The sequence below is a fragment of the Callithrix jacchus genome, chromosome 20 (genome assembly GCF_049354715.1).
Source record: "Callithrix jacchus isolate 240 chromosome 20, calJac240_pri, whole genome shotgun sequence".
Lineage (NCBI taxonomy): Eukaryota > Metazoa > Chordata > Mammalia > Primates > Cebidae > Callithrix > Callithrix jacchus.
In genome coordinates this window covers 39,382,403-39,410,242 of record NC_133521.1, presented here as the reverse complement: position 1 = coordinate 39,410,242, position 27,840 = coordinate 39,382,403, and the positions used below count along the sequence as shown (strand labels likewise).

General features: G+C 48.0%; 1 protein-coding gene across 2 annotated transcripts in view; it reads right to left on the bottom strand.

Annotated features, from left to right (window-relative positions):
• Positions 1-27,840, bottom strand: part of PLCG2 (phospholipase C gamma 2) — a 181,378-nt gene that overhangs the window by 92,316 nt on the left and 61,222 nt on the right. For both annotated transcript variants that reach the window (XM_035282778.3, XM_078357838.1), the window contains 3 exons: positions 13,717-13,860; positions 9,284-9,377; positions 8,488-8,535 (listed from right to left, as the gene is read on the bottom strand). In XM_035282778.3, the coding sequence (XP_035138669.1) occupies positions 8,488-8,535; positions 9,284-9,377; positions 13,717-13,860 (286 nt within the window). The remainder of the gene's footprint in view (positions 1-8,487; positions 8,536-9,283; positions 9,378-13,716; positions 13,861-27,840) is intronic.

Genomic DNA, 27,840 nt, shown 5'->3' with positions numbered 1-27,840 from the left:
ACAGCAGGAAGAACTATGACACTCTTCAGGGAGCCAAACACTTTGTCACCTAATTAGTGACACACATGAATGGAGGAACAAGACTCCTACTGACTCTACCTGCCACCCAGAGAAACCACAGCCACAGAACAGGCTTGGCAGAACCCGCCGGGAAAGACCCAGCTGAGCTTGATTCTAGTCTGGCACTGTGAAGAGACAGAGGGATATAGAGTAAGCAGGGACCCCGGCAATCCCAAAAGTAAGTGAAAAATAAAGCTTTCTCTTAATGCCACTGGGGTTCAGAGCAAGGCAAGGTCACTAAGGGCGAGAGAGGGAAAGCGGGAAGCAGCAAGCCCTGCATGAACACCTACTGTGTGCCATGCTGCCCTGAAGTCATCCAGTTGTTAAGGCTGCCTAATTGCTCACCAGATCTACCTTTGGCAAAGCAAACGATTGAACCCCCCACCACCCACCGAAGCTCAGAACAGGCAAGGGTGGTGTGTCATGGGGGTGGGGGGATACACAACACAGGGCTTGGAACTGGACAGCAGGCAGCAGGGCCTGGATCTGAATCCAATCCCAGTGCTCGGCCACAGGAATCTGCTTGAGTGTTTCTCTGAAGCCACATGGTGAGGTTCAGCTTAAGAGGAAAGCAAGGGGGAACTCATCCAGACAAAAGGAGTAGCAGCAGCGATAAAAATGGTAGCAAAAGCTGAAACTTCAACAGCGCGTATCAGGTGACAGGTGTTGTTCTAGGTGGTGCCTTATATGCATATTCACCTGTTGGATGCTTGAACAATTTTACAGGGCAGGTACCCTGATCATCTCTATCTTCCAAGTGAGGAAACTGAGGCTTCTATCACTTTGGTGCCTTATCTTGGCTGGTCTCAAACTCCAACCCAGTCTGCCCACAACAATCACACCTGACTGCCTCCCAGCCAGTGACTCACACAACAAGGAGAGGTGAAGTTAGTGGGGTGGGTGAGTCAAGAACAGAAGCTCCAGACCCTTCTGGCCGGAGCCAAGTGTTCAGCAGTGCTGAGACAGGGTGGTCAAGAAGGGAAGCTTGCCCCAGGTCGCGGCAGAAAACAGCCCAGTCTCCTTGCACCATCCTCCCAGCCTCTGCTGTGGTCTTCGGAAGGAAGGAGCACGTCACTGCCCAGCCGCTGCCCTGGAGAAGGTCCAGTGTGACTCTGGCCATCCTGTATCCCCACCTGCAGTCTTCTTCCTCTGGTTCTAATGGCCTCTCTAACAGCAGAGACTTCAACTAACAAGATGTTCCCCACCCATGCACCCCTACTGCAGGGCCAGCACCCATGGCTTTCACAGACAGACCTTGAGGGCAGGAAAAAGCCCCTGCTAGGCCAGCTGGGGCTGGCTGGGCAGAGCAGCCAGCAAGCTAGGGAATTTGCTCCAGGGGCTTGCAAGAGCCTTTCTGCCTCAGCCCTGGGGATGGTTCAAGGAAGAGCTTGGCCAGGGCAGGATGAGGTGGAGGAGCAGTGGGGACGGGGGCTGCCGGTGAGAGGAGTCGTGGAGAGTAAAGCCAGACCACCCTGGTGGCCCAGTGGAGCTCATCCTGGGAGCAAGGGACAGGTCAGAGTCCCCCAGGAGCCCAGGTAGCAGCAGGTCAAAGAAACCATCCCATGTCGAGGAACAGAGAGACTGAGGGGCCTGGGAGCCAGAGCACCAAACCCAGGAACCAGGGCCATGAGATCAGGAACCAGTGGACCAAACCCAGGAACGAGGGGCACGAGCATCCAAGCACTGAGACATGGGAGCCCACCTGGTCCAAAGGCCTCCCCTTATAGTGCACACACCATAAACAGCAGCCTCCACTTTCACACGTCCTCCAGGGGATTTCCATGCACGCTCAGGTTTGAAGCCTGAGAGCTTCTTTGGGCTCTTAGTGCCAAGACTGCCTCACCCAATTCCCCACTAAGTTAGCTCTTCCCTCACTCCCACCTCTGGGTGTGTGGGTGTCCTGCTGCAGGGCACCACCCAAACCAGCACCAGGAGGCTGAGCCCTCAGCACTGGAGGGAGGAAGCCAAGAGCTCAGCTTCACCTCTCTGCGACCTGCCATGCCCTAGAGAGAGTGCCTCAACCAGGTCAAAGCCCCTTCCAAGGCAGCCGGCGCTGACATCTGGTCCACACATGGGAACGAAGGCCTGGCCCTCTGGTCTCAATTTAGGACAGCTCCAGAGGCCATGACTCTCCCACTGCCTGTTCCAGCTGCCCTCCCTCGCCCCGGGTGATGACCTCCCATGTGGTCCCCAGTATGCCTCCTGAACACAAACCTACATCTCAGATCATGTTTCCTGGGGGCTCAACCTAGGGCTGCAGGTTAGAAACCAAGGCAATCCCTCTGGGGAAGGAAGGCAACTATTCCCTGAATGGATCACCAACAGCCCCTCCCTCTTCCATGGCCCACAGCACTGAACAATCACAGCATCCTCCCTGCTCAGCTGGAGAAGTTCACCGGGTCCTTCAACTCTGCACCCAGGCAGCCATCACGAGCTAATGACAGCAGCCCCGTCACACTTACCAGCCACGCTGAGGCTGGGCCAGCACCTCCCCAGCTCTTTCGCAGGAACAATGGCAATAAGAAACATCTGTCAAGTGCTTGCCATGAGCCAGGCACGGTGCACACACACTTCACACGTTAACTCCTGAGCCCTCACATCTGCCCTGGGAAGTGGGGACTATTAATTTATCTTTTACACATGAGGAAACTGAGGCCCAGAGAAATTAAATCATTTGCCCCAATTCACACAACCAGTCAGTGTGAGGGATGAGATTCAAGCGTCGGCACCTTCCGACACAACTTTCGACAATGACGGATGTGTCTGTGCTGTCCGGGGCACTAGACACTAGCCACACGGCGTTGCTGAGCTCCTCAGATGCAGCTAGTTCCACTGAGGAGCTAAGTTTTTTATTTTATTTTATTTTATTTCGTTGAAATGGCCATCTGTGGTGAGGGGTACCCCTGCTGGACAGCGCAGCCCCAGAGGTCTGCTTCTCTAAGCAGCTCCCAGACCAGCTGGGGATTCATTGAAATGCAAATTTTCGAGCCCTACCCACTACCAACAATCAGCAACTGAGGTGGAGCCCAGCAGTCTCCACTTTCACACGTCCTCCAGGCGATTCCCATGCATGCTCAAGTTTGAAAACTGCTCTCTAGATGGCCCTAATCTTCAACCCCAGCTTCATAGTAGAATCTTAAAAAATTTCCAATGCCAGAGGCCATGCCCAGGACAGCAAAATCAGATTCCCTACTGCTGCGGCTCTGCTAAAGCTCCCCGGGTGACTCTCATATTCTGGATCCTCAAATTAGAAGCCTATTTGCGTTCATATTGAAGGAGATAAATGGACCCACCCACCTGCCTTCCATCTGCAACCCCCTCACCCTTTGCCACCTCCCTGTAGAGTATTTCCTCTGTCCCTGCCTCAGGGCTCAAGGAAAAGGGGAAGTGTACCTTCTGCTTATCCAAATTCAATGTTATATGCTGAGGGCAAGGGCAGAGGAGGGAAAGGAAGTAAGTGTTGCTGAGGAGATGAAGAAAAGAGAAACCCGTGCATTGCTGTGAGAAGGTGTAACTGCTGGAGAAGACAGCATGGCAGTTCTGCAAAATAAAGAGAATTACCATTTGATCCAGCAGTTCAGCTTCTGGATATATACACAAAGGAATGTAAAGCAGAGACTCAAACAGATCTGTATATCCATGCTCACAGCAGCGCTATTCACAATTGCCAAGGGGTGGAAGCAACTCAAGTGTCCATCAATGGACAAATGGATAAACAAAGTGTGGTCTAGCTGTACAAGGGACTGTTATTCAGCCTTAAAGAGGAAGAAGACGCTAACACATGCCACAACACAGATGAACCTTAGAGACATTACACTCAGTGAAATAAGCCAGATACAAAAGGGTGAATGTTGTATTATTCTGCTTAGATGAAGTACCTGTGAAGAGGGAGACCTAGACATCTCAGATCAACTTCCCCTTTTTCCTAAGACTGTAAACTTCCCCTTTTCATTCCTAAGACTGTAAACCAAAGCCCTTTTCATATCTAATTCCTGAGACTGTAAACCGAGACCCTTTTCATATGTTAAGCTATAAACCTAAGATTCTTCCATGTGTAACATCTACAGTATAAGCCTATATAAAGAAGCAACCTTCCTTTGTTAGGGGAGCTTGGCTGTTAGGCAACTATGCCACCTTGCTCCCGGCCGAATAAACTTCTTCCTCCTATACTGGCTGTCCGAGAGATTCATTTCCCTCGGCCGCTCCTGCTACACCCGGAGCAATCAAATTCAGAGAGACAGAGAGTAGAATGGTGGTTCCAGAGGCTGAAGGCAGAAGCAATGGGGAGTCCCTGCTTAATGGCTGCAGAGCCTCAATTTGAGATGATGAAAATGTTCTAGAGATGGATGGTGGTGACAGTGGCAGGCCCATGTGATATACTTCATTCCACAGAACTACATATCTAAGAATGGCTAAAATGATCAATGTTGTGGCCAGGCGCAATGGCTCACCCCTGTAATCCCAATACTTTGGGAGGCTGAAACAGGCAGATCACCTGAGACCAGGAGTTCAAGACCAGCCTGACCAACATGGTGAAACCCCATCTCTACTAAAAATATTTTAAAAATTAGCTGGGCATGGGGGTGCATGCCTGTAATCCCAACTACTTGGGAGGCTGAGGCAGGAGAATCACTTGAATCTGGGAGGTGGTGGTTGCAGTGAGCCAACATGGCTCCACTGCATTCCAGCCTGGGCGAAAAACTCCGCCTTAAAAAAAAAAAATCAGTGTTGTTCTATGTTTTAGTGTTGTAACCACAAAACAAATTTTAACATTTGTTTTTAATTTTTTTTCATCATAAGGTGATTGGTCAGAGTGGGGGAGGGAAGTTTTCTACATTTTCCCCAGCTCTCAACAGCACAATTTTTTTTTTTCATTTTGTTGTTTTTGTTTTTTTGAGATGGGGTCTCACTCTGTTGCCCAGTCTGGAGCTCAGAGGCACAATCATGGCTCACAGCAGCCTGGACCTCCCTGGGTACAGATGATCCTCCCACCTCAGCCTTTCAAGTAGCAGGACTACAAACGTGCATCACTACACCCAGCTAAGTTTTCTGTACTTTTTGTAGATGGGTTTTGCCATGTCGCCCAGGCTGGTCTCCAACTCCTAGGCCCAAGCGATCCGTCCGCCTTGGCTTCCCAAAGGGCTGGGATTACAGGTGTCAGCCACTATGCTCAGCACATTTTTTTAAAAAAGGAAAAGCAAAAACAGTGGGGATGGTGAGTCTACAAACCCTGGGGCCACCCCTGACAATCTGGGCAGCTCTAGTCAAGTCACTTAGCCTCTCTGGGCCTTAGTGTCCTCACACAGAAATGGTGTGAGGCCGGGCACAGTGGTTCACGCCTATAATCCCAGCATGTTGGGAGGCTGAGGTGGGCAGATCACAAGGTCAGGAGTTTACGACCAGCCTAACCAACATGGTGAAACCCCATCCCTACTAAAAATACAAAAAAATTAGCCAGGCATAGTGGCGCACACCTGTAATCCCAGCTACTCAGGAGGCTGAGGAAGGAAAATCGCTGGAACCCAGGAGGCGGAGGTTGCGGTGAGCCCAGATCGTCCCATTGCACTCCAGCCTGGGAGACAGCGAGACTCTGTCTCAAAAAACAGAAAAAGAAAATGGGCCCAAGAGCACCTAGCTTGCCCATCAGCCAAGAGCATATCCTAAGGATGTAAAGTGCTTATTACGGCGACAGCTTCAAGCGAGCTGTAAACAAATTCCAGTTGCTACCATTTGCCTCTAGAAAAGTTGACAAATGAAAGAGGGTGCTCAGGCCAAGCAAAACACCCGAGGCTCGCCCATTGCCCAGGCTGGGCCAACTCAGTGCCTGCCCCTCTCGCCTTCAGCCTTTCCTCTGCTTCTGTGGCTCCTTTGTTTTCCTTCAGGAAACATGATTAGTCTCGTGGGTGACAGGAAAGGGAGGGAAATTGGCAGACCAGAAGCTGGTTGCTCTTTCATTGGCACCTTGGTCAAAGTTCATTTTGCAAAGCTCCCTCCAGGCTTCCCAGAACCACAGGAAAGGTGGGATTTTCCACATGTTGACAGACAGCAGGGCTCTGCCCCCTGGGAGGGAGGTGGAGGAGAGGAAGCCTGTGAGCAAGCAGGGATGAACTCAGTCCAGAAACAGGAAAGGTTCTCTCTGCAGAGGGTCCTGGACCAGCCGATGGGAAGATGGCACTCTATGCAAGACCTGCCAGATTCCTCCTGAGCAAGAGGGGGTATCCATTTCTTGACCTCACAGATGAAGAGAAGAGCAGACTTCAGGAGCAGATTGACCTCCCCGTAGCAGAACTGTGTGGAGAGAGGCACTGGGGGTGGATCCCTCTCTCATCCCCGTGCCAATCTCAACTATGAATCACCATAAGCCATGGAAAAGAAAACTCAGAAAGGACATCACCTCCAAGGCTGACAGAGACCAATATGTACCAAATCTTCCAACATAAGGACCTTATTTGATCCACCTCAGTAACACTAGAGGGTGGCCCAGCATGGCAGGGAGCAGGCAGGGCATGATGGATGAGAGGAAGAGGAGGGAGAGAAAGGCAGGTGGACAGAAAAACATGGAGTGAGCTACTGGTTGACCTGACATTACCTGACTTTTAACCACTTCCTGGTTAAGAGTTCCAAATCCTCCCACTGGGCATGTGAAGAGACTGGGGAAGCGCACCCAAACCCTGAAGTCGACAAGTAACAGAGGACATTGACCAGACACGAAGTCACCTTCAAGATAAAAAGATTTTCAGGAACAAAATGGAGAGCTAGTAGAGCTTTGTTATTGGATATTAACTAAGATAATGACTTATCTAGATAGAGTAATGGTATATCCACATAGGATAATGACATACCTAAACCAAGAATGAGAGAGAGGAGTATTTTACCAAGGTCTCTTGGCCAGGCGTGGTGGCTCACACTCGTAATCCCAGCACTTTCAGAGGCTGAGGCAGGTGGATCACAAGGTCAGGAGTTGGAGACCAGCCTGACTGACATGGTGAAACCCTGCCTCTACTAAAAAATTAGCTGGGCGTGGTGCCACACACCTGTAATCCTGGACACTCAGGAGGCTAAAGCAGGAGAATCACTTGAACCCAGGAGGCAGATGTGGCAGTGAGTCGAGATCATGCCACTGCACTCCAGCCTGGGTGACAGAGCGAGACTCTGCCTCAAACAAACAAACAAACAAAAATAAGGTCTCGTGAGGCTAACACGAGACAGTGACTCTAAAGTGCTCAGTGCGGTGCCTGGCGTGCCAAATACATGGGTGTTCAATAAATGGGAGTTTTTATCATTGTTAATAAGAATTGAATCATACCTCAAAAAAATAATTTTAAATGCTCAACTTCACCCATAAAGAAATGCAAATTTAAACAAAAACACTCGGTTGCCTCGGTTGCAGAAGAACAAAGTACAATGGGCTAATGAACCATGAGGAAATGGGCGTCCTCCTGCACCACTGGGAGAAACATTATACAAATTGCTACCTCTAGCCATCAAACTACCAGATCAGCAAACACTGTGCTGCTGGTATTCACTTCTGAAAATTTATCCTACCCACAGCCACCTCACATGAGTTTACCCAAAGATAGACCTAAAGGTTTCCGTAACAGCATTATTCACAAAAATAATAAAGGATTGGGAGCAACTCTCTGTCCAACAATAAGGAAATAATTTCTGACAACGCATTAATCTAAGGAAAAAACAAAACCACATTTGCTTTAAAAAAACATGTCTCAGTAAGACCTCACTTCTGCAAAACAGTAATAATAAACAAGCCAGGCATGGTGACACACACCTGTAGTTCCCAGCTACTCAGGAGGCTGGGGCAGGAGGATGGTCTGAGCCCAGGAGCTTGTGGCTTCAGCGAGCTATGACTGTACCACTGCGCTCAAGTCTGGGCAACAGAGAGAGACCCTGTCTCTAAGTAATAATAATAATAGTCTGGCATAGAGTTTTGTGCCAGACTAATAGGGAGCTTCTCCGAGAGGTACTTTGAAGTGAAAAAATTAAGTAAACTGAATACATTTTATCGCATCACCCGACACATCTCTACCAGCCCTTAGAAACCACCCAGTTTACTTCATGGTCGATCTCTCTCCTGCCACAAAGTATGCGCTGCTGCCATCAGGATTATATTTACTGCTGTATTGCCAGGATATTAAAGGTACTCAAATATTTATGCCAAGGTCTGAATGCCCCATGGCAGAGATCATCTCTGAGGCTGGACTCGAATTTTCCACTGGAATAGAGGCTCCCACAAGGAGGAGGATTTTCGTCATCATCAACCTCAGGACCCAACATGACATCCGCAGATCACCCTGGACACGGTGAAGACCTTGCCCACCACAAGTCATGTTCCCACCTGCTTAGGAGGTTTAAAGAAAGAATGAAAATGGAAATCCAAAGTGATTGGAAGAAAATGTGAATGACTCTTACCTGTTTCTTCTGGTTTGATCCACAGAATATATCTGCTTTCTCAGCCAACTGGAAAGAAATTTGAGACGAAAGAAAGAGAGAAAGAGAAAATTAGAAAATAGTGCAAGTCTAAGTGAGTCCTATGGGATTCTCATGAAAGAAACTGGAACGGAAAGGAGGGGTTTTCCAACTTTCTAACAAGGGCAGGCTGGGAAACAGTGTTCTCCTAGTAGTAGAAAGGCCCATCTAAGCCAAGATTTCAACTCCAAAGGCCAGACTTCTTTACATTGACTGTTCCTTCTGATGATAGTCATTAATTCCCAAAAAGCTGGAAAGAAAAACAGTGCCAAGTAGAGGACTTTGGTTCACTGGAAGGAAAATAACTCACACCCAGTGCCCATCCAGACTCCCACAACACGGAAGAGACAGTCTTGAGGTCTTCGTCAACCCAGGAGGGAGTGATAGGTGGAAATCCCAGACCTGGTGTCTGTCCTCTGATCAGTCCACTTAATCTCTCATTAAATCCTTTAAGAAGGAAGCCCTGTTTTCCCCCAACACATACCCCGGGAATATTTCTACCTCAAGCTCAATGCACCAGTCACCCCAATAGGCCAAGGCTAAAAACTAGCACAGGGAAACGCTCTAATTTGAAACACTATGGAGCTCACACCACTACTGGGCACCCACTGCATACAAGACACTCAATGAGTCTTAAAAAGGCAACGTCCCTTCATTTTTTTTCCTGTAGCCCATGTTGGCTAAAGGCAGCAGAATACAGGAATCAGTGACTATGGAAATAAAGGCAAAAGCCAACTACCTCTCGATAATGGTGGGTGTGGATGCATTCATCACTTCTTGGTGTAAGATTTTCAAGCCAGAGAGCCAGTTAACTGCATCCTCTTTAGAGTCAGCTGGAGTGGAGAAAGCAAACAGAAATGCTGTGTTAATTCCTGGGAAGACACCTGCCTAGAAAGCCCAGTCCCATACAGATCACAAAGATGGGAGAAACCTATGCCAGTTTCCAGTTTTGCAGGAGGCAAAGAAAGCATCCCCTTCACACCTTCATGGCTCTAGGACTGGCCCTTTGTCTGAGATGCAGCCACACATTCAGGATGAGCTTTGTACCACAGGGGTGACAAGTGGGTTATTTCCTGTGCCAGAGGGAATCAGCTAAGAACAGAGGAGTGGTGGGAAATATCACTATCATATCATTAACAACATTTGAGCACTAACTATACATCTGCTAGATACTGTTCTAAGTGGTTTTCCTATATTGATCCCACAAGGGAAGAGCTACTATATTCCCATTTAACACATGGAGAAACCACTAAACCTAAGACAGCTTCAGGGATGTGTCCAAGGGCACATCGCTCCTAGCAGCCATCAGACACTGAGTGTTTGCATTCCTTCAGAATTCATATGTTGAATCCCTAACTCCTGAGGTAGAGCCTTTGTGAGGTACTTAAGTCTAGATGAATTAATGAGGGTGGGGCCTCCATGAAGGAATTAGTGCCCTTCTAGAGAAGAGAAAGAGAGACCAGAGCTTCCTCTCTGTCTAGCCCACACTGAGGAAAAGCCATGCGAGCACACAGCAAGAAGGCAGCTGTCTGCAAGTCAGCAAAAGAACTCTCACCAGAACTCAATCATGCAGCATCTTGATTTTGGACTTCCCAGCCCCCAGAACTGTGAGAAAATAAATGCATGTTGTTTAAGACCCCTAGTCTATCCATTTTGTTATAGGAGCAGAGCACACTAAGACATGGCAAGACACAGAATTTTAAACAAGAATCCATTATCTTACCCTGGCAGCACACTGACTCCAGTAATGAAAAAGCTGAGGAATTCAAACCCAGGTGTCCAACTCCAGAGCAGAGTTACTCAACCCCAGCTGCTCAGGAGAATCGCTTGAGTACTTTTCGAAACCCTAATACTTAGGTCCCACCCTAAAGCGATTAAACCAGAAGAGAGGGATGAGGAAGACAATAGGTAGAAACACCCAGGCAGTGCCAAAGTGTATCGGAGGGTGAGCTATCAGTTTCCTCTGCTGCTGTAACCAATGACCACAAACTTAGTGGCTTAAAGTAATACAAATTTATTTTCATACCGTTAGAGAGGCAAGAAGTCTAAAACAGGCTGGTTGTGTGTAATCCTTCTGGACTCCTTCTGAAAGCTCTTGGAAAGAATCCATTCCCTGACCTTTCCCAGCTTATGGAGGCTGCCTGCATTCCTTAGCTCGTGGCCTCTCATCTTCTGACCCTTGCTTTCATCCTCACAACTCCTTCTCTGAGGCTTACTTCCCATGTCCGTCTTATAAGAACCCTTGTGATTCCACTGCACACCCAGGAAGTCCAGGATATTTCCCACCTCAACACCTTCAACTTAACCACCTGCAGAATCTCCTTTTTCATAGAGCTTAGTACATTCACAAGTTCCCAGAATTAGGACATGGACATCGTGGGAGGGCAACATTCAGCTTCCCTTGGATGAGTACCTCTGGCTTAGGGATTAAGCTTTTTGTTTTATTAAGGAATGGTAGCTTTTAACCCTATTCTAATTAATAAGATGCAGGAACTGGGATAATCCACACCACAACCCTAAGCACCTGTCAGCATTTCCCCTGCTGCTGCTGCTGCTTCTTTTTTTTTTTTTTTTTTTTGGAGACGGAGTTTTGCTGTTGTTACCCAGGCTGGAGTGCAATGGCGCAATCTCAGCTCACCGCAACCTCCACCTCCTGGGTTCAGGCAATTCTCCTGCCTCAGCCTCCTGAGTAGCTGGGATTACAGGCACGCGCCACCATGCCCACCTAATTTTTGTATTTTTAGTAGAGACGGGGTTTCACCATGTTGACCAGGATGGTCTCAATCTGTTGACCTCATAATCCACCCGCCTCGGCCTCCCAAAGTGCTGGGTTTACAAGCGTGAGCCACCGCACCTGGCCTCCCCTGCTTCTAATCAAGATGGCATAGGGCAAAGAATATGGCTTGCTAATCACCAAGCTATTACCCTTGCTGATAAGCAGCACTGAGGAGTGGTTAAGACCTTGGCATCTGGCAAAAGGAAGATCATAGCTCAAGTCCCACTGTGTCACTTCAGGGCCGGGAGACATTCAGCAGGTTACTTCACCCTACTCTGCCTTATCTAATCTGTAAAATGAAGGTAACCGCACGAACACCTCATGGAACTATGGAGCCTCTCCTAAGCACCAGGTACTTTCTTAGTTCATACACCCCCCAGGCAGAGACTGCTGCTCTCATCTTCCCACACAGATGCGGAGGGAGGTGAAGCTCCAAAGGGCTAAGAGTTCATCTCATAGCCAGTAAGTGAGAAGATGGCATGTGAATCAAAATCTCGACCATCACTGTGCTGACCTTGAATATAGGGTTCCACAAGAGGGACCCAGAGTAGGACATGTATCAGAGTTCGCATTCTGGCCTCCAAGCCCCAGGCTCTTCTGGTCTCCTGACCAACATAAGAATAGAGGATCAGGGCTCAGCCTGCCAGTGGGGCTATGGAGACAGAGGTGTGAAGCTTCATGGTGACAGACCTTGTGCTCCTGCCTCATCTCTACCAACCTCCTCCATATCATCAATCAGACATTTGCTCCTCATTTCCCACATCCAATGTGCTACTTCCCTCTTCTAAGACCTGGTGCAGGCCACAGCCATTGCCTGGAGCACCCTCTCTCCCTTTCCTCCAAACTCCTACTGAAGCCTCAAAACCCAGTGTACAGGTCACCTTCTCTGCCAAGCCTTCCCTGGAATTAAACATTCACAGCACGCTGTATCATGCTTGCACTAGGTCATCCCAGTGCATGGTAGTTTCTGGCCCACATATCCATCTCCCCAAGTAGGCTGAGAGCTTCTTTTTGGTTTTTGGTTTTTGGTTTTGTTGGTCTTTTTTTTGGGGTGGGGGGGATAGAGTTTTGCTCTTGTTGCCCAGGCTGGAGTGCAATGGCACAATCTCAGTTCACTGCAACCTCCACCTCCTGGGTTCAAGCGATTCTCCTACCTCAGCCTCCTGAGTAGCTGAGATTATAGGTGCCCACCAACATGCCCAGATAATTTTTGTATTTTTAGTAGAGACCGGGTTTCCCCATGTTGGCTGGGCTGGTCTCGAACTCCTGACCTCAGGTGATCCGCCCACCTCAGCCTCCCATAGTGCTGGGATTACAGGCATGATCCACCACACCCAGCCTGACTGAGAGCTTCTTAAAGGCAGCACCAGGTCCCATTCATCTTCCTAGCCCACTGATGTGTACACAACCTAACACCAAGTATAGGCTCAGAAGAGGTGTGGTAAAAGAATGAACGAGAAATTAGTAAGTTATTTGTCCCCAAAGTAAATGTCCCTACATTGCTCAACTTTCAGAGGTGCCCCCACTTTGGTCTACTTTAATCATATTTATTTTCCCTCTCACTCTTGAATGTATTTATACTTTTAGGTCAATAAATTCTAGGACTGAACTTGAAAGTAGCTATAAGCTCCTGCCCCTGAGTAAAGTGAGGAAAGTCTGCAATAGGAGATCTCAGGACAGTTCCTTCAGGTCAATCAGATTTGCTGAGCCACATCTGCTGGAGGAAAGCAGGTTACATTTTACTTTTTCTTTTTCTTTGTTTTGTTTGAGATGGAGTCTCACTCTGTTTCCCAGGCAGGAATGCAGTGACATCATGTTGGCTCGCTGCAACCTCCACCTCCTGGTTCAAGCAATTCTCATGCCTCAGCCTCCCAAATAGCTGGGGCTATAGGTGCACAGCATCACGCCCAACTAGTTTTTAGAGTTTTAGTACAGATGGGGTTTCACCATGTTGGCCATGTTGGTCTCAAACTTCTGACTTCAAGTGATCCGCCTGCCTCAGCCTCCCAAAATGCTGGGATTACAGGGATGAGCCACCACACCCAGCCTACATTTTTCATCCAACAGAGCCTGGCCTTTGGTGTTAAGAAATCAGCATTTCTTCAGCTCTCAGCATGAGCCAGAGGGACACTTAACCTACTCCCCACAATATCCCCATGAGATACGCATTATTGTTCTCCCCATTTCACAGCTGAGAAAACTGCAGGTCAGAGAGGTTAAGTCACTCACCTAAAGACACACAGCTAGAAAGGGGCAAGACAGGGATTTGAAACCACGACCCCAAATGCACATCGATGAGCAGGTAGGGGCGAGCATTCTGCTACTAGAGAACTTCTTCAGGAAGAGACTTGGCCACAGGGAGGAAGAAAAGCACAGACACAAGCACACGCACCCACCTGCCAAGCTGAGTGTGCTGAGGACGAACTGATTGCCATATAGGATGGTGAAGCAGCAGTCTTCTTTCTGGCGAACTGCTTTAGCACGCTCGAAATCTTTGGAGTTCTTCCCTGGGCGGATTTCTTTTATTTCCATGATATCCACTAAAATGAAATTAACATGAGCCAATCAGAAGCCGGAGTTCACTCCCCCTGAGGATGCAACCACATACCTGCAGCCCAGAACTCACAAAGCTATCCCTGCATCTGGGCTCAGGGCCCACTCCTTCTGGAAATGGACAGAGGGTCAAGAGCCTACCTGGGCATTTGCTGTCACCCCACAAACCCCTGGAGTATGAGGAGTTTGGGGCTTTCTCTCACCCCATTCCTGAGACAGAAACATGTTAAACTAGGACAGTTAATTTTTATAATGCAACTCAGATGGTGAGGAAATAAGCACAGACTATTCCACCAAAACAAACAACAGACCAAACTGATGCTCACTAGAGATCACTCCAGGCAGTCTAAAAGGTCCACCTGTCCTATTAATCTTGACCTTGAAGATCTTTTCCCTTGAGTCCCAAAAGCTACAAGTGGTCTGCGGCTCAATCGAAGGGGAAAAAGAAAATGAAGGCACTGAATAGCTGCTTCAAATTAAAAATAAGATTAAGAGTCAAACCCCAGGGTTGGGATGGTCACAGGGGTTCCAGATATCACGGCGCCTGTGGGAAGAGAGTGGTATATTATTACTCTGGTAACAGTCCAGAGTAATGGACTGTTACTAATGGGCCACAGTGTCTGGTATTTATACCTCACAGAGCCAGCTGGCCTTGAATCCAGGTTGTCTCTGTGACCTGTTTTAACTAACGAAATGTAGCACAAATCAGGGGTCCCCAAACCCCAGGCCACAGAGCAGTACCAGTCCGTGGCCTGTTAGGAACGGGGGGCGCACAGCAGAAGCCGAGTGACTGGCAAGGGAGCACTACCACCTGAGCTCCGCCTCCCGTCAGATCAGCGGTGTCATTAGATTCTCATAGGAGTGCAAACCCTGTGGTGAACTGCACGTGCAAGGGATTCAGGTTGTGTGCTCCTTAGTGGAATCTGATGCCTGATGATCTGAAGTGGAACAGTTTCATCCTGAAGATGCACCCATTCCATGTGCAATCCACCCATCTGCGGAAAACGTGTCTTCCATGAAACTGGCTGCGGGTGCTACAAAGGTTGGGAGCACTGGCATGCTGGCATAAATGGTACGATGCCAGTTCAGGGTCTGATTCTCTGTTCTGCTTTGTTTGAGATGGGGTTTTACTCTGTCACCCAGGCTGGACTGCACTGGTGCAATCTCGGCTCACTGCAACCGCCACCTCCCAGGTTCAAGCCATTCTCCTGCCTCAGCCTCCCAACTAGCTGGGATAGCAGGCATGTGACACCATGCCCAGCTAATTTCCATATTTTTAGTAAAGATGGGGTTTTATCGTGTTGGCCAGGCTGGTGTGGAACTCCTCACCTCAAGTGATCTGCCCGCCTCAGCCTCCAAAAGTGCTAGGTTTACAAGCATGAGGCAGCGGGTGCAGCCTGAGGTCTAATCCTTAAAGAAGGCCTGGTACCTTCCATTTTGTGCTCTCAGACTCTGTGTAAAATGTCGGACTACCTGAGACCACCATGCTTTGAGAAGCCCAAGCTAGCCCTTTGGAGAGGCCATGGGAGAAGAATCAATGCCTTCAGCCAACAGCCCAGCTGAGCCCCCAGCCAACAGTCACAGGGCACTGCGCCATCTTAGAAGTGGATCCTCTGGCCCCAGTGAGCTACCCTAGCTGACAACACGTGGAGCAGAGACAAGCTCTCCCAGTTCCCAACCATGCCCAGATTGTAGAAATATGTGCAATAAATAAAAGTTGGTTGTCTTAAGCCATTAAATACCGGGAGAGTTTGTTGTATAGCAGATGACAGAAACAAATAAGACATCCTTCCTCTCTGCAGCCCCTGCTGCCATGTGACTCCACCCACTCCTGGTCAAAACCCACTGGGCAAGGATGGCCACCTGACTCAAAGGTGAGTCGCTTCCCCCCACAAGATGACCACTGAACTCTAGACTAGCACAGAGAGACAAGCTCAACAAGCTCAACCAGTCTCTTCTTTCCCTTTCTTAAAAAAAAAAAAAAACCTTTTCATGGGATGCGCTTATTCCATGCACTTTAGATAGAGGTGATGATTCACCCCTCACGACCTTCAACCATGAGCTGAAGGAGACAGCAAGAGCCTGGGAATGACCCAAGTGCCCTGGCTCGGTGACTGGTTCAGGAACAGACACATGGCCCAAGCTGCCCCATCAGCATCCTCCGGGGACCTATTTGGCCAGGACTACTGGTAAAACCTCCCCTCCCTTGCTGCTCCCAGGCTGGTAAAACAGGAGCCTGGGAGCAGCAGGGAGCAGCTTGTCTACCACGGTAGAAAGGGCTATCAGACCCTGGAGTACCTTTGAACTCCAGCCCTCCTGGAGATGAGAGTGAGAAACGAGATCTCAGCTTTGCAGCAAGAAGAGGTGGCTCTGGCCTGGAATTAAGGAAGAGAACAGAATGAAGTCCATAGAGGGGAGCAAAGGCATCTTAGAGTCAGAGCGAAACAGGAGGAAAGGTTCGTGGCCATTCACAGGCAACAATGGGAGCTGGGGGAGGAGAGCAGAAAATTAAGTTAGAGGAGAAGGAATGGGATACATCAAAAGCTTTCTGAGTCCTTACCATGAGTCTAGCTCAATTAAAAACAGCTCAGAAGGCAAGAGCCATGTGAAAACAAGCCAGGCACAGTGGCTCACACCTGTACTTCCAGCATTCAGGAGGCTGAGGCAGGTGGATCACTTGAGGTCAGGAGTTTGAGACCAGTCTGGCCAACATGGCAAAACTCCATCTCTAACAAGAATACAAAAATTAGCCAGGCATGGTGGCTCATGCCTGTAATTCCAGCTATTCAGGAGTATGAGGCAGGACAATCTATTGAACCTAGAAGGCAGAGGTTGCAGTGAGCCGAGATTGTTCCCCACTGCACTGCAGCCTGGGCGACACAGCAAGACTTCATCTCAACAACAACAAAAAAGGGCAAGTGAAAAGACTAAATAAACAGCGTGTGAGCTGCATTCTGTGCATGTAAGGTTCTAGATACACCTACCTATTATTTTCACGTCTGTCCTACAAAGTTTCTCACTAGCACTAATTGGTACTAGCAAATATGTGTCGAGTTGTTTACCTGTGCATCTGTTCTCTCCTCCTCTAAGTCCTGGGAGAACAGGGATCTTGTCTCACTGCAATCAAACCCTGGAACTACAGATATCAGTGTTCTCTCTCTGAGTTGCTGGGTGTTTGTTCATTTGTTTGTTTTTGAGACAGGGTCTTACTCTGGCACCCAGTCCTGAGCTCAAGTGATCCTCCTGTCTCAGCCTCCTGAGTAGTTCGAACTACAGGTGCATGTCACCCTGCCTGGCTAATTTTTTTTTTAGTTTTAGTAGAAATGAGGTCTCACTATATTGCCCAGACTGGTCTTGAACTCCTGAACCCAAGCAATCCTGCCCCCTTGGCTTCCCATAGTGCTGGGTTACAGGCATGAGCCACCATGCCCGGCCCTCCTGGGTTTGACTGAGCTATAGGACACACACCATGCCATCTGTGAAAGGAACAAATCCTGGGCTCCCAAAATCACAGGCTAAAAGGAAAATGACTCTGGAAACTGCTTTTGGCAAACCTGCCTCACGTTCTAATCAAAGTTCTCTCTCTGCTCACTGAGATAAATGCACATTTGATTGCCTCCTTTGGAAAGGCTAATCAGAAACGAAATAATGCAACCATTTGTCTCTCTGTGACCTGGAAGCCCCCTTCCCGCTTCGAGTCATCCCACCTTTGCCTCAAGTCGTCCTGCCTTTCCAGACAGGATCGATGTACTTGTTACACATACTGATGTCTCATGTCTCCCTAAAATACATGAAACCAAGCTGTGCCCCTAACGCCTTGGGCACATGTTGTCAGGACCTCCTGAGGCTATGTCATGGGCACATCCTGGCAAAATAAACTTTTTAAATTAACTGAAACCTGTCTCAGATTTTCTGAATTCACAAATCCATCCACGTAAAGCATACGATTCAATAGTTTTTAGTATGTTCACAGATACGTGTAACTATCACCGCAGTCGATTTTCACCACCACAAAGGATAACCCTGTTCCCTTCAGCTGTACTCTCCTCTCATCCCCACACTTCCTATACAACCGCTAACCGACTTTCAATCTCGATCGATTTGTCTAATTCTGGGTATTTCTTATAAATGAAATTTTAACCTGCTGTCTGTTATGTCTGGCTTCTTTCACCCAGCATGTTTTCAGGTTCTTCCATGCTGTGGCATGTATCAGTACTTCATTCCCTTTCATGGCTGAATAATGTGCATTGCACATACACATCCCATTTTGTGTATCCATACATCAATCGCTGATGGGAATTTAGGTTGTTTTTACCTCCTGGCTGTTGGGAACAATGCTTCTGTACACACTTACATACATGTTTTTGTTTGAATGCGTTTTCAATTCTCTTGGGTTTTTCACCCTAGGAGTGAAAAACGGTTTTGTCTCTTTCTCGACCACACCCTCAGGGATACAGGCGGCAGGAGCTGCAGGTGTGATGTGTGGTGCCCGCTTCATGCCATGGAGCTGTCCAGCCACCAGCCCAAGCCAGGAATGGTGCCCACAGTTAGAAAGCCACCCCCAGGCAATGAGCCCCATGGCTGGGGCCTCCTATGATAGGGCAGCGGTGGAGCCATCACCAAGCCCTTTGCGGCTATTACTGCCATTGTCCAGGCCTCTGCATGGGCAGTGGGCAAGGCCCAGAGGCACCAGAGGACTGCCCATCACATGCCCATCCTGTGAACTACCAGAAGGTGCAAGATGCAGAAAGAAATTCCTTGATATCTGCGGTGGTTTTCTATCTGGTAATCAGCAAGGTCCGAGGGGGTTGGTGGGCGTTTTTGTAGACGTACCCATCACTTGATCTGGCATCAGGCAGGGGCATCTTGGTGAATGCGGATCGCACTACTCACAGGGAAGCAGAGCTGCAAGGAGAGCGATCAGGCCCACTGCACTCAACAAGTGCATCCAAGTCACCTTTCTGACGCGAGGCTGGGAACAAGATTCTAGTGCAGGGCTGCAAACTCAAGTCATGAGGAGCAATGCGGCTAGTGATGATGAGGTGGACAGACTCTGGAACCAGCTCACGGGCGTCTGGAGTCCCAGCTCCCCAGCTTATAGCAGATGGCTTTGGAAAGTAACTGCACTTCTCTGTGCCTCTGTTTCTTCATGTCAACAGGAGTGACAGTGATACTTACCACACAGTGCTCTTGAGAAGTTCAAATGAGTGTGTGTCTATACACGTGTGTTTGTAAATTAAAATAGTACCTGACAATAGGTTGGGTATGGTGGCTCACACCTGTAATCCAAGCACTTTGTGAGGTCAAGGTGGGTGGATCATGAGGTCAGGAGATCGAGACCATCCTGGCTAACATGGTGAAACCCCATCTCCACTAAAATACAAAACATTAGCCCGGTGTGGTGGCACGGGCCTGTAGTCTCAGCTACTCGGGAGGCCGAGGCAGGGCAATCTCTCGAACCCAGGAGGCAGAGGTTACAGTGAGCCGAGATTGCACCACTACACTCCAGCCTGGTGACAGAGTGAGACTTTGTCTCAAAAAATAAAAATAAAAAAATCAATAAATGTTACCTGATAAAACAAAGATGTAGTGGGGGAAGAAAACACAGACGTAGAAACTTCTCTATACTTGTTAGCTACTTTTTTTAACTAGTAACCCAACTGAATCAAGCTGGACACATGTGAGGCCTAAGAAATAACGTGGGGCAGGAAGCTGTGACTCATGCCTGTAATCCCTGCACTTGGGGAGGTTGAGGCAGGAGGATCATTTGAGACCAGAGAGTTCAAGACCAACATGGGCAACAAAGCAATATCCCACCTCTACAAAAAGTAAACCCAGTTAGCCAAGCATGCTGGTGCACACCGTTAGTCTCAGCTACTCAAGAGGGTGAGACAGGTGGACTGCTTGAACCCAGGAGTTTGAGGTTGCAGGGAGCTGGAATCACAACACTGCACACCAACCTGGCAAGACAGCAAGACCCAGTCTCAGACAAAAAAACAAAGAACGCAGTGTCTCAATTTATTTGCTGTTAACATTAAGGAGGCAGATCCTTATGTACCGACATGAGAAAAACTCCTTGCTGACCTATGTAAACAGGAGACTAGATGTATACGCCCAGGTGTGTGCACACGTACATGCCCATGTGTGCATGTACATATTATACGCAAATGTCTGCCACTATGCAAATTCTCACTATCTGAATGTCTACTATGACGTATTAACTCTTTTTTTTTTACTTGAAATGTGCCATCCAGATCATAGACCTGCTGTATGGGGTTCATGAGCAGGTGCCAATGAAAACAGTGAAAGTGTGGACCAGTTGTGGAGGTTCACACCTGCAATCCCAGCACTTTGGGAGTCCCAGTCAGGCAGATCACTTGAGATCAGGAGTTCGAGACCAGGCTGCCCAACATGGTGAAACCCCAACTCTACCAAAAATAGAAAAATTAGCTGGGCATGGTGTGCACCTGTAATACCAGCTAGTAGGGAGGCTGAGGCAGGAGAGTCAGTTAAGCCCAGGAGGTGGAGGTTGCAGTGAGCCGAGATCATGCCACTGCACTCCAGCCTGGACAACAGAAGAAAACTGTCTCAAACAAGAAAAAAAAAAAAGAAGAAGAAAGGGAAGGGGTGTTTCTGTCTGCAATGGAAGAGAAGAGGTCTGATGCACAACGAAAGGCACACCAAATCTTACATGCTGCGGATTCTCGAGTTATTCTTTCATCCCAGCATTTGCTTCTGACAAGCCAACTACCAACCAGGTTTCAATTTAAATGACTCTTCAGTATTTTTAACAGATCATTTCACTGTTTTTTCCATTCTAGTACAAGGTACTCGGAGGATAGAAGGATATCGCAATTCAGAACCATCACTGTATAGTATCCTATGTACTCTTTGCAAACATGCCCAGTAATCAGCGCATCAAAGCACCCAAAAGTTGGGTGTTTGTTGCTGCAGATGCTTTGTGTCCATGCAAAAAATCCTGGTGGGCTGATTTGAGGTACTTAAGCGTGTTGAGTGATACTGAGGAAATTGGTGGGACACTTCAATCACTTGGTAATGCAGCAGCATTTGTCTTTGTGTGATATGAAGTAATATACTGCAATCCAAAAACGTCCCTCACTAGTGTTTTCAGGTATGTACTGGGTTCAGGTGAGAAGGAATGTGCCTATTTGCAGGTGTGCACCTGTGTGCGTAAGGCTGTGAGAAAGTGTGCCAAAGAATTTCCACCCATTCCTGACAACAGGCACCACTAGTGAAAAGGAGATGGATAAATGATGGCTGAGGAGCGCTTTATCTGCACTGGTTACAATTTTTGACAAGAGCATTCAGTGACTAAACAACACTTTATTCTCAAGGGAGGCTGTGGTCAGCAGAGCTCAGACCCCACCTCTTGCAAGGTGGTGCTCAGCGGCCGAGTTTCCTGCTTGAAGAAAGTGAGATAACCCAGCCACAGAAATGAGGCTTCATTTTTCACAACCCCATCCCCTTCCCAGCATCACCTCTGGTCTTCCCAGGTCCACCCCACCCCCACCACCCATCCCTCCACCCCCACCCCCTGCAAACCACCCCCTATACACCGAGTCTCCTGGAGTCAGCTTCAAAGGCTGGTAGCCCACTCCAGCCACCCTCCCTTGGCCCTCCCTGCCCACCCATCACCTTCTGGTGCACGCTTGGGGGTTTTGGGCCCCCTCCAGACAATTCATAACTTCCTGACAGTCCCCGCTTTACACCACCGACCCCTTTGCTGGCCGGGCCATGACCCTGTTCGTTAAGCTCCCATTTCCTTCCTCCTCCCACTACCGATCGTCTGTCTCTCTCATATTCCTCCCACCTCTGGAATGTCCTCCCACCCCTGACGCCAGAAACAAGGGCTTTTCCCCAATTCCCATACATGACCTCATGGGGCACCACCTGCCAATAAGCTTAACAAAAATTTCTCTCTGGAAGATCAAGACGTATTCAAGCGAGCACACAGTCAGAAGGCTGGGGCATCTTCCCACATACTCCACCCTCTTTTCTTTCAGTCATTCAGTCAACCAAGCAGTCACCAACCCCCACACTGAGTACTAGGGACGTCACACTGCAGCAGACACAGTCCTGCCCTCAGACAGCTCCGTGTCTGGGAGGGAGGACAGGCCCTGCTCAGACCAGCATATGATACGTGCAAATCCACATCTCCATCCACATCTGCAATAGGAGCGCCAAAGAGTCCATGCTGAGGCGCCTCCCCAGCAAGAGGAAGAAAGGCTCCTCTGAGTTTCTTCCTGCATCCTGGCTAAGTTCTGCAGACTGCAGCTCACCTGGGAAGAAGAGGAGACAGCCTCCCTTTTTAGGCAGTTCTGGAGTACAAAGGCCTTGGTTCAAATCCTGGCTGTGCTCCCCAGGGATGCACAGGAACCTGGCCAAGTTCCCTCCCTTCTCTTTGCTCTTTCCTCCTCTGTACAAGCAGTGGTGCCTATCATTGAGTTGTCATGCAAACCCAATGAAATAACATGAAATAAAAACCACGTGGCCCCAGGAGGGCTCAGCCAAGGTGAGTTTAGCTACCGGGATGAATGTCTTTCTGTACTGCCTTGCAACACCACCTTCCCAGCTGCTGGTGGTTTCACTTTAAGTAAGAAGCCCCAGGGTTGTTTACTGACCTCAGCCAAGGACCCAGCTTTAAGAAAACTCAAAGGTGTTAGGTTCTTTCACACATGTAGCAGTGTCTGACATGGCAGCTAGGGGAATAGGCGAGATGAAGAGCAGAACACATAATGACAAAAGGGGCTTCCAAGGCCCACACAGACGAGCAGAAGGAACCCAGCTCTGGAATAATCTAGAAGCCATGAGTTAAATCCAGCTCTTCCTCTCCTGGCTGCATGAATAAGCCTCCATTTTGCCTATTTTCTCATCTATAAAATGGAAAAATAACATATACCCCATAAAGATATATCTGAAAAAAACTGCAAAAGTGTTTATGGGTAGGTGCAGTGGTTCACACCTGTAATCCCAGCACCTTGGAAGGCCAAGCCTGGCAGATCATTTAAGGTCAGGAGTTCGAAACCAGCATGGCCAACATGGTGAAACCCTGTCTCTACTAAAAATACAAAAATTAGCTGGGCATGTTGGTGGGCGCCTGTAATCTCAGGTACTAGGAAAGCTGAGGCAGGAGATGGCTTGATTCTAGGAGATGGAGATTGCAGTGAGCCAAGATCATGCCACTGCACTCCAGCCTAGACAACAGAGTGAGACTCCATCTCCACCAATCAGTCAATGAAGTTTACTTTTAGGCTTGCAGATCTAGGGTGGGCCTGCCCTTATCTTCTTTGTTAAAGAGATAATAAACAACACAGTTGAGACTGCTGAGAGCAGCGGGGAGAACCAGTCTCCTTATTCCATGTGGAGAGACACTTCCCAGATCATTATACCCAAATTATTAGCTCTGTGATTCTAATGCTTAATTTTCATGCAGGGAAATAATGAACATTTAGCCTGGATGTCTTATTTGATGGATAAGAGTTTGAAGTGATGCTGGGGAAACTGAAGCTTCTCTCCCCTCTGCGACTCCCCCTCCCCAAGGGAGGGAGGGACCACTGTCTGGAAGAAGGCACTGAGGATACTCAGCCCAGCCTCCTCATCTTGTTCTGGTTGGATCCACCCCTAAGAGACCACATGCCCTGCCCTGTTCCCTGCCACTCAGAGGGGGAGTGCCTCTAAGACGGGGTCCCTAACCCCCAGGCCATAAACTGGTACCTGTCTGTCGCCTATTAGGAACCGGGCTGCACAGCAGGAGGTGAGCAGGGTCTAGCAGCATTACCACCTGAGCTCTGCCTCCTTCCCAGAGGGGCACAAACCCTACTGTGAACTGTGCATGCGAAGGATCTAGGTTGCGTGCTCCTTATAAGAACCAAATGCCTGGGCTGGGTGCGGTGGCTCAAGCCTATAATCCCAGCACTTTGGGAGGCCGAGGTGGATGGATCACGAGGTCAAGAGATCGAGACCATCCTGGTCAACATAATGAAACCCCGTCTCTACTAAAAATACACAAAAAAATTAGCTGGGCATGGTGGCGCGTGCCTGTAATCCCAGCTACTCAGGAGGCTGAGGCAGGAGAATTGCCTGAACCCAGGAGGCAGAGGTTGCGGTGAGCCAAGATCAGGCCATTGCACTCCAGCCTGGGTAACTCCATCTCAAAAAAAAAAAAAAAGAACCTAATGCCTGATGATCTGTCACTGTCTCCCATTGCCCCAGATGGAACTGTCTAGTTGCAGGAAAACAGGCTCAGGGCTGCCACTGATTCTACACTATGGTGAGTTGTATAATTATTTCATTACATATTACAATGTAATCATAATAGAAATAAAGTGCACAATAAATGTAACACCATTGAATCATCCTGAAACCATTCCCCCAGGCCAGCCTGGCCCGCGGAAAAGTTGTCTTCCACAAAACCAGCCCCTGGTGCCAAAAAGGTTGGGGACTGCTGCTCTGAGACACCTATGGGCATCCAGCTAGGCTAGTGACAGTGTGGGCAGGTCAGGGGCAGGTGTCAGGGCTCAGTTCTAAGCCGCGCTCTGCAGGCAGTCATCTCATCGCCCTTCACCGGTTACCGATGTTTCATTTCTCAATCATTTCCAAACTCAGGAGACAATGAGAACAGGAGGAACTTTACATGACTGCCACTAACACCTCCAACATGGCCATCAGATAATTCTTTATGTTTTCTGGAGAAAAGGTCTCGCTCTGTCACCCAGGCACAATCACAGCGTACTGCATCCTTGAATTCCGAGGCTCAAGGGACCCTCCTGCCTCGGCCTCCTAAAGCTGGGTGACTCAGGCTACAGGCACGCACCACAGCTAGCGAGGTTTTCTATTTTTAGTAGAGATGAGATCTCACTATGTTGCCTAGGCTGGTCTCAAATCCCTGGCCTCAAGCGATCCTCCCCTTTGAGTTGGGATTACAGGCATGAGCCACGACGCCCAGCCTAAACGTTCATTATTTCAGTGTCACTTAAACTTGGTGTTTTCACCCTCCTGCTAGAAAGTAAATTTAAATAGTGTCCACCCTGTGTCATGTCTTAACTATGGTTTATTTTATTTTTTATTTTTTATTTATTTATTTTTTGAGACAGAGTTTCGCCATTGTTACCCAGGCAGGAGTGCAATGGTGCGATCTCGGCTCACTGCAACCTCCACCTCCTGGGTTCAGGCAATTCTCCTGCCTCAGCCTCCCGAGTAGCTGGGATTACAGGCACATGCCACCACACCCAGCTAATGCTTTATATTTTTAGTATAAAACATATTTTTAGTTTCACCATGTTGACCAGGATGGTCTCGATCTCTTGACCTCGTGATCCACCCACCTCGGCCTCCCAAAGTGCTGGGATTACAGGCTTGAGCCACTGCACCCGACCGGTTTATTTTCATATATATTAAAAAAAATACATATCTGCCACCTCTAAACTGTGAAATCAAGTTTCTTTCCTATATAAAATAAAGTTTAAAAATAGTGATCGATCTTAAAATAAGTATGAGACATAAAACAGTACAGGTGGTATAGAAATGTAACAAAAATTATTAAGGCAATAAATTAAAGGGCTCCTTACTTTCTATACAACCTACTAATATTTTAATAGGCTAATTTCACTTTACTTAAACCAGTACTGTATATCAGAATTACCCAGAGAACTCTCATTACACAAAAACTAGATGAGACTTTTCCCCCCCACACATGGATTGACAGTTTTTGGTGGTAGGGAAGGAGCCACATGCATTGTTACTCAAACTGCAAACATTCGTCTATCAGCCTTTTAAGGTTTGCTATATCTGCCTACTGCTGATACTACTTATCTGATAGTTTTTTTTTTTTTTTTATCAATTCGGCTTTTTCATCTGAACTGATATATGTTAAGAGTTATTTTATGTTTTTGGCAAAAAGAAAACCAGCAACACTCACCATATTCAACAAGAACTACAGAATAATAAAATCAGTGGAAAGGGACAATATTGTTAAATTCTACCTAGAAACGGTTGTCCACTCGAAGCAAAGCCCTCGCTTGGTTCTCTGAGTCATAACGGGAGAGAAGAGGCTTTTAAGGGAGGCCAAAGCCAATTAGCCACGTAAGACTCGCCGATGGAGACAGAAGTCAGAGCGGGGTCACCTGAGAGGACTGGGTCACTGGGACCTTAGGAACGGCACAGAGGTGTACCCATTTTACCGTAACTGTGTTTTTTTTATATATATATATATTTTTTTTTTTTTTTTTTTTTTAAGTTCTGGGATACATGTGCAGAATGTGCACGTTTGTTACATAGGTACAGATGTGCCGCGGTGGTTTTGGTGGTTTGCTGCACCCATCAACCCATCATCTAGGTTTTAAGCCCCACATGCATTAGGTATTTGTCCTAATGCTTTCCCTCCCCTAACCTCCCACCTGCCGACAGGCCCTGGTGTGTGATGTTCCCCTCCCTGTGTCCATGTGTTCTCATTGTTCAACTCCCACTTATAAATGAGAACATGCGGTATTTGGTTTTCTGTTCCTGTGTTAGTTTGCTGACAATGAGGGTTTCCAGCTTCATCCGTTTCCCTGCAAAGGACGTGAACTCATTCTTTTTTATGGCTGCAAGTTATATTTTAATAAAGACATTTCATATCTTTCAGGCCAGGAATGGTGGCTCACGCCTTAATCCCAGCACTTTGGGAGGCTGACGTGGGGGGATCACCTGAGGTCAAAAGTTCAAGACCAGCCTGGCCAACATGGTAAAACCTTGTCTCTACACTATATACAAAAAAGCCAGGACATGGTGGCATGCATCTGTAACCCCAGCTACTCAGAAGGCTGAGGCAGGAGAATCGCGTGAACCCAGTTCGCGATTGAGGTTGCAGTGAGTCAAGATGGCACCACTTCACCCCAGCCTGGGAGAAAGAGTGAAACTCTGTCTCAGAAAAAAAAAAGAAATTTCATATCTTTCAAAGAGAGACATGTTAACATTTTGGAAATGGAGTTGGTGTAACTGTTAAGGAGTGACTAAGAAATCACTACGCTGCTTCAGTCTCTTGACCGTGATACAGGACGCTATGCATGATGTGATAAAATCATACAGAACTAAATACACACAAATTCAAGGAAAATGGGAAATTTGAATAAGATCAGTGGTGGATTCCATCAATGTCGTCTATATTGATATCCGGTTGTGATACTGTACTGTAGTTTTGGAAGACATTACCACTGGGGATAACTGGGTGACATCCACATGAGATCGCTCTGTATTATTTCTTATAACTTTACGTGAATCTTCAATAATCTCAACAAAAAGTCAAGAAAAAAATACACAGTATCAAGGAGACAGAAAATAAGAGAGACATGTTGGTACTGAACAGGAAGATGGAAAGGGAACTGAGAAGATGACCACGCTGCCCACCTTGGTTCAGGCTCCCTGGGCACTGCCTGGTGTTCCTATTTTGCCATGGCACCCACGGCACAGGGGTCCCTAACAGAGAGCATCCCTTACCCCTCCCAGTGGATGCTACCAGCCACCTCTGCGCTCCACCCTCTGCTAGAACCCATCCTATTTCCCGCCTGGCTAGAAATAGACATTCATGCAGCCTCCTGATAAGCTGGGCACTGAAACCCAGAGGAAGTGGCCTGCAGGGTGCCTGCTCTTTTGGAAAAGGCAAAGGTCTCACAGCTATAGAAGTCAGCTGGGAACACGATTCCTAGGAATGTCGGCAAGGAGTTGAGGTGGTCTGAACACTGGCGGAAGAGTAAAAGCAGACCTCCCTTTTACAGCAGCCTCTCACTTCATCACACACACACTTTTCTGACTTCCATCCGAAGCAGCACCTCACGTAGACATATTCTCGTTCTTTGAGTTTGCTAGTTTGTCTTTTTTTGTTTGCTTGCTTTTTACAGCAAAAGAAAAGTTCTGAGAATATAGACAACTACCTTAACCGGCTGCATGGAGTAAATTCTAGAGTACTAACT